The sequence below is a fragment of the Corvus brachyrhynchos genome, unplaced genomic scaffold (assembly GCF_000691975.1).
Source record: "Corvus brachyrhynchos isolate BGI_N302 unplaced genomic scaffold, ASM69197v1 scaffold59, whole genome shotgun sequence".
Lineage (NCBI taxonomy): Eukaryota > Metazoa > Chordata > Aves > Passeriformes > Corvidae > Corvus > Corvus brachyrhynchos.
Genome location: NW_008246054.1, coordinates 4,782,982 through 4,800,851, shown reverse-complemented (window position 1 = coordinate 4,800,851; position 17,870 = coordinate 4,782,982). Strand labels below are relative to the sequence as shown.

The 17,870-nt window shown below is 43.0% G+C and overlaps 1 protein-coding gene across 2 annotated transcripts in view; it reads left to right on the top strand.

Moving 5' to 3' along the window:
- NUP214 (nucleoporin 214) overlaps positions 1 to 17,870 on the top strand; it is a 59,466-nt gene that overhangs the window by 23,743 nt on the left and 17,853 nt on the right. For both annotated transcript variants that reach the window (XM_017745508.1, XM_017745507.1), the window contains exons 10-26: positions 450 to 573; positions 2,437 to 2,598; positions 3,658 to 4,111; positions 5,394 to 5,569; positions 6,082 to 6,173; positions 6,495 to 6,584; positions 6,929 to 7,078; positions 7,309 to 7,467; positions 9,654 to 9,757; positions 10,279 to 10,458; positions 10,925 to 11,010; positions 11,112 to 11,195; positions 11,518 to 11,763; positions 12,439 to 12,603; positions 13,100 to 13,208; positions 16,483 to 16,558; positions 17,222 to 17,330. In XM_017745508.1, the coding sequence (XP_017600997.1) occupies positions 450 to 573; positions 2,437 to 2,598; positions 3,658 to 4,111; positions 5,394 to 5,569; positions 6,082 to 6,173; positions 6,495 to 6,584; positions 6,929 to 7,078; positions 7,309 to 7,467; positions 9,654 to 9,757; positions 10,279 to 10,458; positions 10,925 to 11,010; positions 11,112 to 11,195; positions 11,518 to 11,763; positions 12,439 to 12,603; positions 13,100 to 13,208; positions 16,483 to 16,558; positions 17,222 to 17,330 (2,566 nt within the window). The remainder of the gene's footprint in view (positions 1 to 449; positions 574 to 2,436; positions 2,599 to 3,657; positions 4,112 to 5,393; positions 5,570 to 6,081; positions 6,174 to 6,494; positions 6,585 to 6,928; positions 7,079 to 7,308; positions 7,468 to 9,653; positions 9,758 to 10,278; positions 10,459 to 10,924; positions 11,011 to 11,111; positions 11,196 to 11,517; positions 11,764 to 12,438; positions 12,604 to 13,099; positions 13,209 to 16,482; positions 16,559 to 17,221; positions 17,331 to 17,870) is intronic.

Here is a 17,870-nt window from a genome sequence, read left to right as displayed (position 1 = left end):
CCTAAGTATAACCTGTATAAGACCTGGAATATAATGAGATGATGAATTTTTAAGACATCCCAAAACTAAACAAGCTTCTAAATTGTATGGAATCTTAAGATAATTCTTAGATGAGCAAGTGATGTGTGTTGTGAACCAAGTACCGGAAGTCTGTTCATGATGATTCACTTGGCAGTCTCAAAATTTGGTCAAACTCACTATAACAAAGTGATTGATGTGAGGTCATCAGTTGAAGTTAAGCATTAGAAATGTCTGACCTGACGTGCAGTTATACATGAGAAGTCACACACAAATCTGTGAAGGACCCTGATCTTTCTGGCATTTGTTAATCTGACAAATGTAAGTAGATACTCTCTAGCTGGTGTTTCAGCTGTTGTAGGCTGGAGTGCTGAAGAAGGCTGGTCACAGGAAAGGAGCAGTCAATATAATAATAATTTTACTTTTTGCAGAACTGGGAATTGTGGGTTTTGGAGGACTCCAGCAGAGCAGAACTTCCTGTGACAGATAAAAGTGATGACACTCTGCCCGTTGGTGTTGCTGTAGATTACACCAGTAACATGCCCATCATGATCAGTAAGTCTTGTTAGTCTTTCTTGTGGAGTAGTCCAAAAATCTCAGTACATTTGATATTTTTGAGGGGCAGCCTTGTGCCCAGAGTTCTGGGAGATCATTCTGAAAGGGAGACCAACACACCTCCTGCTGTTTTTATATCAAACCCATAGCACATGGCTTTACTTGTGTGTGAAGATTCAGTGGCAAAGTGTTAAATACAGTTCTTTCCTGGAGCTTTCAGCATCCTGGGGTATGACACCAACAGACATGGCAAACAAAGCTCCTGAGTTACATCTGTGTTCCCCAGAACTGAGATTACAGTGAGTTTAAAGGAGTCGTGTTCTAACACTGGGGATTTCAGGCTGCTTGTGAGGTGTTCTTTATTCTTGTCACTTATGTCCTTTTGCAGAACTGTTTTGTATCAAGTACATTTGCATGGATCTAAAGGAAAAGTGGGTTGGTTTCAAAGCCAGAAACAGCAAAGATCGCTGAGGTGAATGTGTAGGTTTTCATTCTGCGTTAAAGCACAGGGTCTTTACTGCCTAAACCCTGCTGTGCTCTACATCTACTCAGCTGCATTATTGCTGTACCTTCTGTGCTGCCTGAAGGCTCTTCAAAGTACCTTGTCAAAGTCTGAAGCTACATCTGAGCTATTGTGTTGTATCTTAGTGAATTCTATGAATTCTTCCTTGAAGCCCAGAGACAGATTGAAATAGAGATGCCTTCAGGCAGGGTGGAAGGTACTGCAGTCAGGAGTTCCTTAGGGGCACAGGAGGGTGCCAGTTAACTGAGAACTTCACCTGAAAGAAAACCTACAGTAGGGAATTGAGGTCAAACTTTGTACTTGAATGCCAAATTGAATTTGAAGCCTTTTCTCTGTTAATCTATACAGTTACTGAATTAAGAAATCTGTCAGGATAGATTTTTTTAAGCCCGTGTTGTGCTGCCTCAGAGTTTTTAGAAAGGTTTTTTGGAGAAGCTTTTTGCTAACACTTTGTCTGTGTTCTGACACGAGTTTGGCTGCACATTAATTGGCTTTGCAGTTCACAGCAAGTGTAGGTTGCAGAGAAACCTCTTTTGTCCTGGAGCTTGTTCCCATGTGGAAACTGCCCTTCCCTAGCATGCTCTTCCTGAAGAATCAATAATAAAGAAACATGGCCATCCACTGCACTGCCTGACAAACAAAGCACCATGATTATAGCAGATTTTTCCTGCACTCTAGATGTGTTGGGTTGGGGTTTTTTGTTTAATTAAGCACAGTTAAACCTTGACAGAATGTTTTTAGAAATACGGAGAGTGTTCTGGGGCCTTCAACTGTGCTGAGAATTTTTGTACTGAAGCAGACTCACAAAGCAGCTGCATAAAACACAAGTACTTTATATCTATGGTTCAGATCACAAGAATATTTGTTTGATGTTGGCTTTCTTTAAAGTTAAAAAGCTTCCTATGTAGCAATTCCGTTTTGTAGTTTATGCATATGAATGTTAATGAGGTGGCAGGGCCCAGTGGAATGTGGGGATTGCTGAAAGGAATTGAAGGAGGGAGCAGAGTATCAGTGAGGAAAAAGGACCACTTCAAAAATCTGAAAAAGCTTGGCACAGGAATTCACAGGTGAAAGTTGGGCTTTGTCATTCAGGAGATGACATTCAATTGTCAAAATAACCCTTTTATGAAACATGAAGTCAGGAACGGAAAGGAATGCAAAAGGCAAGAGAAAGAGAGCTGAGCATTGACAAGGATGCAAGGGAACAAAGATGCAAATGAAAGCAAGAAGGGAGAAATGAAAGAAATGTTGTGTGAAGAAAGTCACATGAAGGTGGCAATTCCAGCAGGAACACAATAGGAAGCTTTGACTGCAGGACTTATATGTGTGGTCTCTGGCAGGTGATGAGAAGATCCTTGCTCCAGCTCCAGTTCTGATCCTGCTCTCTACGGATGGTGTGCTCTGCCCGTTTTACATGATCAACCAAAACCCAGGGGTCAGGTCACTTATTGTGACCCCAGAGCCTCTGCAGCTGGTGGGGGAGAGAGTTCCAAAGTCAACAGGTAAGTGCTCCAGTGGGTTAGGGAACACTTGGATCTTTGTCATACTGATCTGTCAGTTCAGTAGTCAGACACACGTGTCACAGAAAACATATTTTTTCTTTATAATGATAGTGGAGGGCAGTTCTTGGGTGTTTTGAGCTCCCAAGACTGTTCTCTGTCTTTTATGCATCAGTGTGAAATTATCTAGTCCTGTGCATGAAATCACAGAATCATTTAGTTTGGAAAAGACCTCTAAGATCATTGAGTCCAGTCTTTAAACCTGTTTGTTTGTGGGATCTCAAGCACTTTGCAGGCTGTGCATTTAGACTTTCCTGTGCAATCAGCCTTTGGAGAATAGGGCCAAAGCAGTTTTGGGAGGCTCTTTGCCCAGCTTTGAGCATGGCCTGCACACTTCAGAGAGGTGATGGTTTTCCTCCATAGTTTTGCCACAGGAGGTCATGATATGAACTAAGGTGTTTGGCTGCAGCAAAATCCTATTTAAACAAAATCCTATTTAAGGCTTTCCTCAGCACTATGAAAATTGTGTTAGCAGGTGAAGAGGAGTAGTTTTGTTTGAGTTATAGATGTGTTGCCCTGTATTGTGTGATGTAGGCAGGTAAGATGATTATTTTGCTCGTTTTCATGCATGTAGGAATAATTGCAAATGCACCATTTTCTTCCCTGCGCCCAAATTTGCTTCTCCTTCCCCAGCCAGAATGCTGTTGTTTGGCAGCCTGCCTCCCTGCAGTGCTGGCTAACTTGTGTGCCAACTGCCTATTTTATTTGAGATGGCAGGAACCCCGTCAAAATCAATGGAGGAAGGTGAAGCCCTTTCACAGGAAACTGCCGACAACATTAACCTGGACAGATTGTTGTAGTGATCATGACTTTGTACAGTTTCTGTATCACTTGCTGGGTTTGGGGACTGCAAGCCCAGCTCTGCCATCTCTCTTCCTCACTGTCCAGTGAGAGAAGCAGTGCTGAGCTGTCCCCATCAACTAGATTTGGCCTTGCAATACCTTCTGCCATTAGTCAGTGCAGCCAAATGAGCGTCCTCCTTTCCCATTTGTCTTTCTGCAGGAAGTACTGCCACAAGTCCAACCACTCCTCCAACTTCTCTAAAGCCTGACACAGTGCCAGGTGTTGCTCCCACTGTGCCCACCTCAAGTCAGCCTCCAGCAGGGAGTGGAGCAGCTGTTTTTTCCTTCATGCCTTCAGCTGCGAAGACTCCTGGCTCCACGGGCAGTGATCCTCCACCGTATTCCTTTGCCACCGATGCCTCCAAGCAAGCCCAGACTCCTGCTCTGACTGGAGCAGCAACATTCTCCTTCTCCTCTGCTTCTTCCAAGGCATCCATGACTCCTGCTTCTGTAGGCACCACAACAGCTACTGCCACCTCCTTTCCTTTTGGGTCCATGAACTTTAAACCAGCTGCAGACAGCTCGTCTGGGCCATCGCTCTCCACAGCACCTGCTGCACAGAAGTCATCTTTTGCACCTTCAGCTTCTTCAGTCAAAGTGAACCTCAGTGAGAAGTAAATAGATTCAGTAGTGAATGCAGGGGCTGGATACTTGTGAAATTGCTGCAGGCGTGGATAATGTATGGTAGTTCTGAAGATGGTCTCTGGCTTTTTGCCCTGACAACTGTTCCCCATGTTCCCAGGAAAGCACTGAGGAAACCCCTCTTTATCCAAGACTGTCTTGGCTGGGAAGACCCTCAGTGCTTCCCGTGCCAGAGGTTGTGTTCATGGGCATGGTACTAGTCAAGGGACAATGCCAAAAATTTAGACTGATAAGTTGCAAGAGAGTTAGGGGTTTTTTTAATCTTTGTTTCATAGGCATCAAACGATGCTTTGGTTTGATGCAAATCATGGCTAAAGACTGCTGGGAAATCCCTTCCATCTGGGACTGGTTTAGTGGGGTGATGACAGCACAAGTTTCTCTGTTGAGGGTTCCTTACCCCCAGCTTGGGAGGAAGCTGGAGCCACAGCTGATGGATTGCTTTGCCGCTCTGTGTTCAGCAGAGAAGGTGCCAGACCTTTTGGTTCTGTTCTTAAATGGACACTTGCTCACTGAGCACAGGATCTGGAATCTTCAAAGCTTGTTTGCACCAACTGAAAAAAACTAATATTGATTAGAAACTATGCAAAATGGGTTTGAGTGAGTGTTTTCAGATGTCATGTACTCACTCTTCCCTCCAACTCCTGAGACTTGCTCTCTATTTTTAGAAAAAGTGGTTTAAAACACAGAGCTGTGGTAATTGGAGCTCCCTTTGAAGGAGAAGAACTTTCATGTAAATGCATCATAAGAAATTTCTGATGGTTCACATGATTATTTTTTAATTAGAAAAATCTTTACTACACCAGGATCTGATGGGAGCTCTTAGGGCTTTTTATATTTTGTGTATAAAGCAAATGATACGCCAGTGAATTGGCTGAATATTTAAATTGGCTGCCTCGAGGAGCTGAGTTTGCAAATGAATAGAAATTCATATTTTCTTGCAGAATTTCTGTTTGAGCCTTACTCTGAGGATGACACTGAGGGGCAGCTCAGATTTGCTGTAGTTGGAACAAAATGATGAGGTGCATTTGAAGCAGGGTAGTACTTTTTGCTGGCACTTACCTTTTGCTCCTGGCTGGATCTAAGATGGAAGTCTTCATGGTTCCATGTATTCAGAAATTATCCTGAATGGCTCCTTCCCACTATCTCCAGAAGCTACACTCGTGATTTTTCTATCTGGAGCTTGAGTTGTTGCTGATCCCAGGGGATGCTCATTCATTTATTCATTCAGTCATTCTTTTATTCATTCTGTTGCAGGTTCAGTGCTGTAGACACCTCTTCTCCCACGAGCAGCAGTGGTCAATGCACTTCCACGATGTTTTCCTTCTCAACCAGTTCCAAAACTGCTCCTGGAGGTTCTCTGAGCCAGTCCACGCCCATCACAGCCCCTCCTACCACACCACTGAAGACTTCATCTCCTGTGCCTGCCACAGGTAGGAGTCTGATCCTGATTGTTGGGAATAATGCATTATAAAAAATGTTCTAAAAGTTGTAGGACACAGTGAGCTTCATTTGGCTTCTTTCTTGCTTTTCCTGCTGTAGAAGCCCTCCTGACTGGCGCACCATCGTGATGTGAATCACTTACTCTTCAAACTGAGCAATCTTCCATTTGTGCTTTTTATTCCTCAGAGAACCATATGTGAAATAATTATATTCAGCTGCTTAAGTTCCCCCAGAAGTTCTGGCATTTTCAGTGCTCTGATAATGAATGTTTCTGGGCAGTCACACAAATCAGTGCCTTACCTTCCATCTGCATTGACTAGAGTTCAAAGTAGTCACAGAGAAGTTGGATGGAAGTGAAAAGGCATCTGAGGAAGGTGTGTTCTTGTATTGAGGCCCATAGCACTACTGCTATGATTTGATAGTGGTGATTGTTTCTGATCCCAGCCTGTTTTTCAAGCTTTGTATGACTTCATAAATTACTGTTGTTCTTACTAAATTCCAGTGGCACGTCCTGCTCAAAATGCTCCTTCAGCTTCGTTGGTACAGAAGACACCCAAAATCACCCCCTCAGCAGCAAAGCCAAGCTCTGCTCAGGTAACAGGACTTGACTGGGTTCTTTGGAGGATGAATATTGTGCATGGCCCACAATTTGCTTAGAATTCCTTGGACTGAACTAGTGTTCCTAGGTCTAAGAATTAGCTAACTTTTGACTTTGAAATAGTAGCAAATCTGTGGTTCTAAACCAATGTTCTCTGCATGTCTTTAGAGAGCTGTGTTTTGCCCTATGTTGTTATAATCGGTGTCTGAATGGACTTTCTAACATCAGGCCTTATTTGATATTTTAAGTTCCCCGTTGCAATGGATAGATCATTCATATTGATTTTGGCTTTGTCTTTTTTTTGTTTTTCTCCCCAGGGAAAATCAGCACTCCCCAGCACAGCTTTAGAGAAACAGACCCACCAGTGGAAGGAGTCAGACCCTGTCATAGCAGGAATCAGGGAGGAGGTGAGATTTTCAAGCAGTTTTCTTCATAATGCCACACAGACACTTCAGTTCAGCTGTGTTCTGATGGTGTCTGTAAGTAGTTTAGGAATGAGAATAGAAATTTTTCCTAAGATAATCAGCCTGGTTTGTAGTTGCTATTTGTGTGTCCTGTTCAGTCATCCTCAGTCGCTGTGCTGAGAAGATGGAATATTCTTTCCTGTTAATGTTCAAGAAGAATTTCCTGCTTTGGCTGCAAAGTGACCGGTGTTTATGGTGTAACTGAGGCATGATCCAAGAGCTGTGACATTTGTTCCAAACCCTGCTGTGTTTTCAGTGCCTGCCCTTTCTTTGGCTTGACTTTGCAGATTGCACATTTTCAAAAGGAGATGGAGGAGCTGAAGGCCCGGACTTCCAAAGCCTGTTTCCAAGTTGGAACTCCAGAGGAAATGAAGATGTTGCGAACTGAGTCAGATGATCTTCACACCTTCCTCTTGGAAATTAAAGAGACAACAGAGGTGAGCAGAATATCTTCTGTGAACCAGCAGTGACTCTTCCTCACCTGATGTTCCTCCTTAACCTTCTACAGCTGAACTATAGATGGATCACTGGACTCTGCTGCCTGAATGCTGGGGTGGCATTTGCCTATGTGCTTTCAGGCACATGCTTGCAGAAGCCCTTGTGCTAGGGATGGCAATGGAAAATGTTACTTTGAACCTTGTCCCATCTGTTCTATTTCTCTTTGCAGTCACTTCATGGAGATATCAGTATTCTGAAGACAACCTTGCTGGAGGGATTTGCAGGGGTAGAAGAGGCTAAAGAACAGAACGAACAGAATCGTAGCTTGGGGTATTTACACTTGCTCTATAAGAAACCTTTGGATCCCAAGAGTGAAGCACAGCTTCAGGTATGAATCATGTCAGCCAGCTTCTGATAGAGAGTTTTAAATAAAATAAAACATAGGCTTGCATGTGCAAGTGCCCAGCATTGTTGTTCTGCCCTAAGTATTTGCTGTTTCAGTATAGTCCAGTAAATGTGTGGTGAGCTTTGTTTTCCATGGGTTTGCAAGAGGTGCTGAAAATCCTCTCCTGAAGCTCCTCTCTGTTGTTGCCGTTTGCAGTGATGATTCAAAACTCCTTCTGAAGGGAGGTAGTTCACCTGTGATCCAAGTCTATTCTAATCTTAGAATGTGCCTCTTGACATCCTGTTCCTTCTCAGCCTGTAGTGTTTGCTCAGGGATTTCAGTTCAAAGAATGTTGGGGTTTTTTTCTACACTTTATAGAAGAGTTCTTGGAATTATTTTTATCTTCAGCAAGTGCCTTATGGAACAATTTGATGATTTATTATGACTTACAGAATTGTGTGGTTAATTTCATGGATGGTGGAGCATAAAGCTTAATGATATTTTAAAAGCTGGGACACAAAGGAAAATAACCTGCAGTACATAAGGAGGCTTTCAAAGACAAGAAAGAAAGAAAGTAGGGGTGAAGCACTTTTTATTACAGCTCTGGTGGTGAGGGCTGTTTAACCCTAAGCAAAATAGAGTAAATGTGCCCTTACAAATGATACTTGATCTTTTATACACGGATAAGTTCCCCTCAGGAGGTTTGACTGGCAGGCTGAAGGCATAATTAGATGTCATCTTTGTGGCAGTAGGTATCAAGACCATGCATGCAGTTATTAGAACTCAGCTGACACAAAGTAATTTCTTTTAGGTCTGATCTCTAATCTTCACCTGGATTCTGTTGATTGATTCACAGTCTTAATTGCATGCCTGCTTTGATGTCCAGCATGTCTCTGTGACATTTAAAGCTTGTGCTTGTGACTTCAGAGAGATGATAATCTTGAAGTATGTGTTTCACTGCATAGAGGAAGGACCATGAGGAAAGAATAACACAGTGGGAGAGAAGTGGAAGTGGATTGGAATGAAAGGAGAGAACTTTTGGTTCAACTTTGTGAAAGTTTGCTTTGAGAGAGCTCTGTCTTGACTCTTAAATTTTTCTCGGTGTCCATCATCCCCATTCTCTTGGGTGAGAAAAGCTCCCTTAGTCAGCTTCGTGTCTTAGTTTTCAATAAAGTTTTCAAGACCCTGAGACTTTTCTGATGTGCAGCTGTATAGTTTTGGTATCCAGAGAGTTGTTGCTATATAGGTGCTGGAGAGAGGAAACCTGGGCTTGGCAGTGTTTAGCACTAAGCCCACAGCAGGACTGGATTTGCTTTCAGGTTGGGGATGTCTCAGTAGAATTTTATGCTGTATCTTGAAAGCATTTGCAGTGGAATTCTTCCCAAGCTGTGTTCCTTGGCTGCTTTATTGTATTTAGGTGAACATTGTGTTGAGATGAGCTGAAACCAACTGCAGTTTGCATTTCTGTTTTACAAGGTTGGAGTTCAAGCCATGCCATGCCATGGAGTTCAAGCCATGCCAGGCAGGAGGGATCACAGGAATGGGACTGAGCTCTGGGTTTGTTTAGGGAGCAGGGCTTGCTGGCTTAGCTGCTGCAGTTGTGCAACTGTGTGGTTATGGATAAGTCACTTTATTCTCTGTCCTTGCTTTTAATTTATTTTCCTACCTATAAAAGTCAAATTCATTCCTTGCCTTAATGTGGGAGGTGTGATCATTCGTGAGTGCTTCCATGAATCACAGTCTGTGAATGCTAATATTCTAGAGTCGTGTGAGTAGCCTGCAAAGCTTTGATCACTTATAATTGTTAGAAGTTTCAATGTTGTAAGATGGGAGCAAATGACTCATGTTCTGGAAGTGGCATTTGAAATAAGGATTGTTTTGTATAATGCCTGATGTTTGTAAAATCCTTTTTGTAAAGACCAGGCAGTGTTTTGCAAATATTATGGACAGTATTATTTTTAGTTGAGAGCTGAGGTAAAAAGTCCAGGCCAAAGCCTGTGTGTGCCCCATTGATTGTTACATAAATTTTCACCATGTTGGGTTCTGTTGTGCTGGTAAAACTTTCCAGGCAGAAATACGGGCAAGTGCTCTATGGCTTGGACTGAATGAGCCCAAAGATTCTTCCTCTTCTTCAACTGAAACTGAGATTTCTGAAGCGAATTAAAAACTCACTTTATTTTGCATGGCAGGAAATCCGGCGCTTGCACCAGTACGTGAAGTTTGCTGTTCAGGACGTGAATGACGTTCTGGATTTGGAATGGGATCGGCACCTGGAACAGAAGAGAAAGCAGAAGTAAGTAATTGAAACTGGAGTACAGAACTACTGCAAAGAACACATCAGTGAATTGGGAATTAGTCTGTAATCAACAAAGACCTTTTCCTGTTTAACAGTACAATCCTTTTTGAGGGGTCTGGGAGTAATTCTTGGCTCAGACACCTAATGGGAGCCATAGGTTCAAACTCTCTGGCTTCATACAAGTTACAAGCTTGTTGTGTCTCTGTGTACAGTGCAAATAGTGCTTATAGAAAAAAACTGTAAGCTTTGTAGAAATTCATTGATGGCAGCTAATGAAACCTCCCTAACAGATAAAACATCTTGAAGCAAATGAGCTAAATGAATAAACTGGCAGCATATTCAAAGGAGAAGTATGTATTTGAGATGAACTGAACTGCTTTGGTGTTCAAACCATACCATGTTTGACCTCCTCAAGTTTCAGTAGCCAGAACCACTAAACCACTGGTGTTTGCTTGCCTGCCTGTGACCCAGATGCACAGAATGGTCCTTATCCCTGTCTCTTGATCTGATCTCTGCAGGCGTCTGATAGTCCCTGAGCGAGAGACTTTGTTCAACGCCCTGGCAAACAACCGGGAAATTATCAACCAGCAGAGGAAGAGACTGAACCACCTGGTGAACAGCCTGCAGCAGCTCCGCCTCTACAACCAGACATCTCAGTGGAGTGTTCCCAGTGATACATCTCCAAACAGTGCTCAGAGGTATGTGAAACATGAATTCCTCCTTCCCTCTTGCCCCCAGCAATGTACGAGGGTGCATCCTCCAGAGAATGATGTTTTGTGGTCATGCTATGGGAAGACAGGATGTCCTAAAAATTATACTAAACCGTGCCCAGGTAATACAGAAGCTCATTGGTTGTGTTCTGGGGGACACTGTTTGATGCTTAGCCAAAATTTCCCCTAAAAGTTAAAGGGTTTTATATTAAATGGGATAATAGAGCCTCCAGGCTGAGATACTGCTGGTTGTCTGTCTGACTTCAGAGGAAGAAGTGAATGGCCCTTGAAGTTTCCAAAATAGTTAAAAGATCCATCACACAGTATCTAGAGGAGCCAATTGCTCTTCCAGATATGCCAATGGTTCTAGTGGCTACTTTGGCCCGATTTTGTTCCTGCTTTGGTTGGTTTCTTTCTGCTGATGGTGTTTTTTCACTGCTCTGCCTTGTCCCAGTTTTGACAGTGACCTTGAAAGCCTGCGCAACGATTTGATGAAAACTACTTTGAAATCACAGGCCAAACCTCTGCCCAAAGTACCTGGTAATTTATTCTTTTGTCCTGGCATTCACACCATAAATGTGAATTACCTTTATTTGATTTGCAGTTTGATTATAGACTAATAACTCTCTTCTGTTTTCCAGCTAAGTTATCCCCAGTGAAGCAGGCACAGTTGAGGAATTTTCTAGCCAAGAGGAAAACTCCACCAATTAGGTCTACAGCTCCAGGTAAACCTTTAGTGACCATAGAAGTCTGAAATGCTTTCCAGGAGTATTACTTACCTGCTGTGGGACTGAGACCTGAAATTAGCTTTTGAGTTCTCAACCCCTACTTCTCCTTTGCTGTTCCCCCATCTGCTCTCAGGAGGACTTGCCTTTAGCTGCTGTCTGGTTGAAGGCTGCCTTTCCAGGCAGTTAAGAAGTCAAATCCTATCAATGCAGGAGTAAAACAAGCCAACAGGCAACCATCCTAAAATAGGGTGCATTTGTCATGGCTGTTACACTGGATGGTTCCCTAACTTAATACTGAATTTTGGTTTTGATGTTGCAGCAAGTTTGTCCCGATCTGCCTTCTTGTCCACGAGATACTATGAAGATTTGGATGAAGTCAGCTCAACATCCTCAGTTTCCCAGTCACTGGAGAATGATGATTCACAAGCAGTGGACCAGGAAGAAGAGGCAGCCCCAGTCCAAGTCCCTCGTCATGCTCCTGTGGTCCGAACTCCCTCAATCCAGCCTGGCTTGATGGCTCAGCCTCCGTCCTTTGGGAAACAGCACCTCTCCCTGGGTACTCTGTGTGAGTTGTGTTTGCAGTATCTCTTCTCACTGTGGTCTTGTGGGTAGCTTTAACCACTGTATCCATTGCCAGTACTTCAGGCCCTGGAGGAATGAGATTGCAGGATACAGATTTTGCCAAGTTCTCAGGAGCAGTAACAGAGTGGCTTTGTAACCTCATGAGCTTGAGCTAAAAGCACTAGAACGCCTTGACTCACTGATTGTGTTTTTGTGATAGCCTGGTTCTTTCAGATTGCAGTGACCTAAAATATTGCCCAAAGACTAAGAAACTGGAGTACTACTGCATTTGGTTGATGTGGCCAAGGTTAGGAGTTCTGAGCCCAGCAAGTCTCAGTAAGAACTGCATTTGCATACACTCAGTTTTCCTTGTGCAAGAGAGGTTTCTTTAATCTCTGCAGCCAGAGACAAAAATAAGGTGTCAGCAGAAGTGTCTGTAACAGCAAGCTGAAAGTCCTCTAATGCACTGAAATGACATCTATTGAGACTTAGTAAATTCCTTGGGATATACCAAAACTGCCAGGGACAGATTGTGTTGATTGTTTGAATGGCTTGCGCATCAGTCCTGTCAGAAGGAAGCTGTGTGCTTAGAGGAACTGCAGTTCAGCAAAGGATTTCAAATGCTCCCTGTTTTGTAGAGAAACAGTCAACTAATACTTTTGTTAATTTGTTTCTTTAGTGCCTACATCTTCAAACAGAATCATCCCACAAGGGGCAGACAGTACCATGCTTGCAACAAAGACTGTGAAACACGGGGCCCCTGCTCCCACTGTCACTGTTCCAGCACCACAAGCAGCTGCTGCTGCAGCTCTGCAGAGGCAGATGGCTGCTAACCAGTCCCCAGGTAAAAGGATGGCTAATTGCCCAAGTGACCTCTGAACAGCTGAATGTGGCTTTCACAGGGATTTAGTGCTCTCAGAGGGAGGAGATCATCAAACAAAATGTGGTGCACATCTGTAGTTGTTGCACCTCTGAGCTATCCAGTGTCCTTTTGTCTTCCTTTTTCCTGTAAGCTGCCAGTACAGAATACCTGAGAAAATCCCATTTCCGTTAACTGAAGATGTTACAATGTAGGTAAGAGAGAGTTCATAAGAATAATTACATTTGGTCAGCAATCAACAAAAAATGTACCAACTATATAGATTGCTGCCCACTTTTCTTGTCCTTAATGAAGTCTCACGTTCCAAATGTTTCAGGCCAGGTACACTATATATGTTCTAGAATCTTGGCTGGATCTTTTTGGAATTATTCAGGCCATATGGAATGAAATGAAATGCTTAATATGGAGTTTGTCTTTACATCTTTTTTTTTTTTCCTCTGTTTTTTTCTGTTCCTTAAAGCTGTGAGCACTTCCTTGACTGAATCAACTCTGAAGAACGTTCCTCAGGTGGTGAATGTTCGAGAACTCAAGTCTGGTGCATTGACTCCAGCAGTCTCTGCAGTGATAGGGTGAGTGCTGCCCATCTTTCTGGTGGTCTTTGGTAGCATTTGCACTGGAGTACATCTGCCAGTGGGGAGCAGTAGCAGTGTTTTACTGAGTGTGGCTGTGTAAGACCTAAAGTGAGTGCATTTACAGAAGAGTATTGGGTTTGTGGATTTAAAGAAAGAAAGCTCTTTCCAGGTCATTTAAGGGTTTGCTAATGTCTTGTCCTGAGCAAATGATGAGACCAGTATTAACCTCCTTCTCCATTTGTCTGTGAAATGCATTTATGTGCATCCTCTCCTTTTGGGCTTCAGTGGTTTTACTGCTAATACGAAATTTGGACCTGGTATCTCTCCAATCACTCCCTCTGTTCTACCTCTTTCAGTGAGGGAAGTGAAGCTCTCTGTCACTGACTGTGGTCTGTGACTTTAGGCTGTCCAGATGTTTTCCTTCTACTTTGTCATCCTTTGCAGAGAAAACCTTCTCTGGAGTTACGCCTCTTCTGTCTGTTCCCAGATTCACCCCCTGAGGGAGGGAGAACTGTGCTCTTGCTTTTCTGGAAACTTGTCTCAAATGTTTTGACATCAGAATTTTGACTGAAGGGTTGGGTGTCACTAGGGGTCAGTCACTTTGGAACACTACCAAGCTGCAAGGCTCTTCCTCATGAGTAAACTATGAATGTTGACTTCTGGTATTTAACCTTGAATTTGTTACCATTTCTTGTGAATTAGCTCTAACACTTGGCATCCCTACTCTGCATCCTGCAGACAACAGCCGGCTCAGCTCATTCCAGACATTTCTGTCTTATCACCAGGCTCTGTCACCAGCCTAGGACTAGGCCTTTTCCCTGTTGTTGTAATGACCTTGAAACTGTCTTTTCGTGAAGTTCCTGCTGTTGCTTAAGACCAGGGCAGTGCATGGCCAGTTCTGGGCTGGGGAGGCAAGGGCACTACTGAAAAGTTTGTGCAAAGTTGGGCTTACTGCATGAAGAGGGATAAATTCACCGTGTACCTCTGATTATAAGTTCATATGGAGTTGGAAATGCTTTATCCATATAACTGTGAGCTGTTCATGCAGCTCCTGGAACAACTGCTGTTGTTGCATCACGACTGGCTTTCACACATTTGTGTGTACTCTTCACTGTCAAAGAAAAAAGGTGAAATTCCTTTGATGCAGCTTTTCAAAAAGGGAGCAGTCTCACAGTAGTGGTACTCAACTGCTCACCTTGACATTTACTTCATGGTTTCTTTTGCATTTTAATTGTGGAACAATTGTGCACGTTTTGCTATTTTATTTCTTCTTAAAAGTGATAAACGGGGATGGGGAAGGGGAATTGCTACATCTTTTGAAAGTTAAATTTGTGGACAGCTCTACGTGGGAATTTTTTGGCTAAAAGTAGTCTTGTGACCAGGAAGAGTTTTCTGCCCTCAGTTTCATCAGAACTATGATGAAAAAAGTAGAAAGTACTGGCTGTGAATGGAGAAGGTTGTGAGTGAGCAATATGTAATGAGATTGGTTTTCACTTGAACTGTAGTTAAAGACCTGTCTTACTTTCAAGTAGTTTTAGGCTGGCAGTATTGATTGATCTCTCTAATTTATAGAGCACCAGCTAGCTTGATATCTTGGAGGCTTTCTTGTGCCTTACTTTATAGCTGACCTCATAAAAATGTACTTTCTAAAAATTCTACCCAAATGAACCATGCTTGCCAGTCAGATTCAGCACTAAAATGAAGAGCATTCACCCAGCAAAGTTAATTCACCAGTTTTTGCTACTTCAGACATCCTGGCTCCCTTTTGCTGCCACAGCACACTCTTCGGTTGTTTTTGATTTTTCAGTTGTTACCAGTTGTTCAATGGCCTGTGACTGGGTGTGTTGGTGGTCCCAGTCTACCAACTAATACATAGGGTTTTTTTTTTTTTCACTGAAAACTTTCTCCACAACTGAAGTCAAACCCAGCATTTTCACAGCACTGTCAAGTGATGTTGAGATCAAGTCCCACCCTCTCATGAATTTCACAGACTTTTTGTTGTTTTCTTCTTTGTTCGGTATAAACTTGAAATCTACAGCAGCACCATCCCAACACCAACTTTTTCCAGTGTTAATCTTGAAGTTTTCATTGTTTGCTGTACTTCTGCTTTGGGCAGAGGGCAGATCCAGGCCATGCAATGTAGAGAGGGAATACTCCTTGCTAGAAGGAAGGAAGGACTTTCTAGTAAAGCAAAGCTGTTTAGGCACAAAGGCACAAAACCTTATGCAAGACCAAATGGCCATGCAAAATGTTGCATGTATGTATCCTCTTCCTTTGGCATATGGTAGACAATTGCTGTGAATTGGCCTGCAGTTGGCCAAACAGTAAATGCAGTTTGGGAATCCTCATGCTTAGGAGGCAGGCAACTTTGGATGCCCAAATTTGCTCACAGTCTGGGATTTGCAGCCTCAGCCAGAGATTGTTATTGCCTTAGGGAACTTCCTGTCTCTGTCAAGATGGAGAGCACCTGCCTGGGTAAGAAAGTTGGGCTTTGCCACCAGGAGAATGCAATCACGCTTGAATTTAAGCTTCTGAAATCTTCTGGTATTGTCCAGTGAAGCTTCTCAACCTGGTGGGCCACAGACTTGAGGAGATGCTAAAACTGGTTGGCTGTTCCCAAGTGGCAGTGATTTGGTGTGTTAATGCCCCACAGTGCCAAGGGCAGATGCTGCACCCCATGAGATGCTGCCATTCTGCAGCAGTTGTCTGGGGGTTTTTATTTCATGGTCAAAAATACCAAACCTATAATGTAGAATACAGGTTAATTTTATCATAGTTCATGCCATGACTTTGTCAATGTTTATAGTATACTTCAAAGACAGGAAATGCTCCCTCCACCCCCTCCCAACTTTGTCTCCTTACTCAGCATTTCTAAGCATTGCATGTACATGTCTGGACTCCACATTATAAAGGAAGCTGCTTAAATTTGTTATCCACTAGGCATAAAATTGTAATCCCCTTACCTGCTGATTTTTCATCAGCTCCCTGTAAAATAGAAAGCCCTGACTCTCTTCAGAGACAAGAGTGTCTAGAGAAGACTTGATCGTTTAAGTCTAGAGGTTTAAACACATTTACAGACTTCCTTTGTTAAATGTGGCTGATTCATTTAAGAGGTTTATTCTCTAATCAGATTTGTTCCTTTGGAGTTGTGTGTGGAATCTTTAACAGCGGCTGTTGTTCAAGGCTTCTGGAAGCTGCGCTTTTTGAGAGGAGAGGAAATCCTCTTTCAGACTAGTTATTCATATATCATTGTTTAATTCTTCTTTTTAAGATCATCTGTGCCTCACTCTGCAGCCCAGGCGGTCCATCAAGTTTTGGCAACTGTTGCTACAAATCAAGCTAAACAGGTATCTTGATATAGAACCCTTTCCTTGTGGAACACTCTACCTGGGCATGTTCAGCAGAGTTTGGGGGTTTAATTTTCATAGCTTGGCCTCCATTCTTGACAAACCATTTCTGTATCTGTGACCTCAGGAGTGTGATGCTAGACATATCTATGTTATGTCTTGCCTTTTCTCACTTCTGGAGACATGCAGCTTTCTAATGGCCCCAGCCTTGCTGCAGTGAGGGTTGCAGCTAAGAGCAAAGGAAGCTGTATTAGGTAGATACAGCTAAATTTCACACTAAAAGAATAAAAGTGATAGGCAATCAAGGAAAAGAGTTCTTTAGTTACCCTGTTATTCTACTGAGAACATTGCTTAATGGTTGACAAGCTGCTGGGTTTTATATGTGTGCTTCAAAAAACCAATGCAGCAGTCTTTGTTCTCTGGAATCATTGAGCTGCTGCCCATGGAGTCTTGCTGACCTGTTGAAAAGGTTGAGGACTGACCCTATATTTAAGTGTCGAGACATAATGAGCCCAAGATTGCAGATCTCTTCTGAGTGCTTCGACCACCTACCTCTATTTTATTCTCAAGTCACTGCATGACATTAATAATACCAATCCAGTGTCAGAAGGCCCTTTGTTAATGGACAGACTGCACTGACCTGAAGTGGTGCTGTGTTTTTAGACACCTCTGACAAGCTCGATGAAGGGCCAGGCTCCACCTTCCTCTGTGTGTGCTCCCTCTCCTATGGCATCCACAGCTGGTCCAGCATCGTCTGGCAACAAGGTCTCAGGTAAGTTGTCTTTAGTGGAGATGGAAATAAGGCCTGGATGTCTCTTGCCACGTGTCAGGGTGTACAGTCAGAGAATGAGGACACTGAGGAAAAAAGATTTGCCTCCACTGAGAGGTTGCTGTGCCAGTCTTGAGGGGGAGAATTTGAAAAGCGAAGGTACAGAAGTGCAGGAGAGTTGTTTTCTGTACTCTCTGTGTTCCTTCTGTTCCTGCATCTAGAATTCAGTGACACAATTCCTTGTTCAGAGTGGACTCAGGACTTGTAACTCTTATCAGGAAATGCTGAAAGCACATCTTCCACAAGGCTACTGCGATTTGACAGCAAATTAAAAGCAGCTCTTTTGTTTTTCAAACATGAAAAGTGTGCTGGTTTTAAACATTTTAAATGTGCTGATTTGATTTCTAGGCACACAGCATTATAGAATACCTGAACAAGCTTGAAGTGAACTGAGTCCTGTGCAGGATCTATTGAGCATTGAGCTGCAGGACCAACTTCAGAGCCAGTTCAGACACAGTGATCAGTCTCATAGAGCTGGGAAGT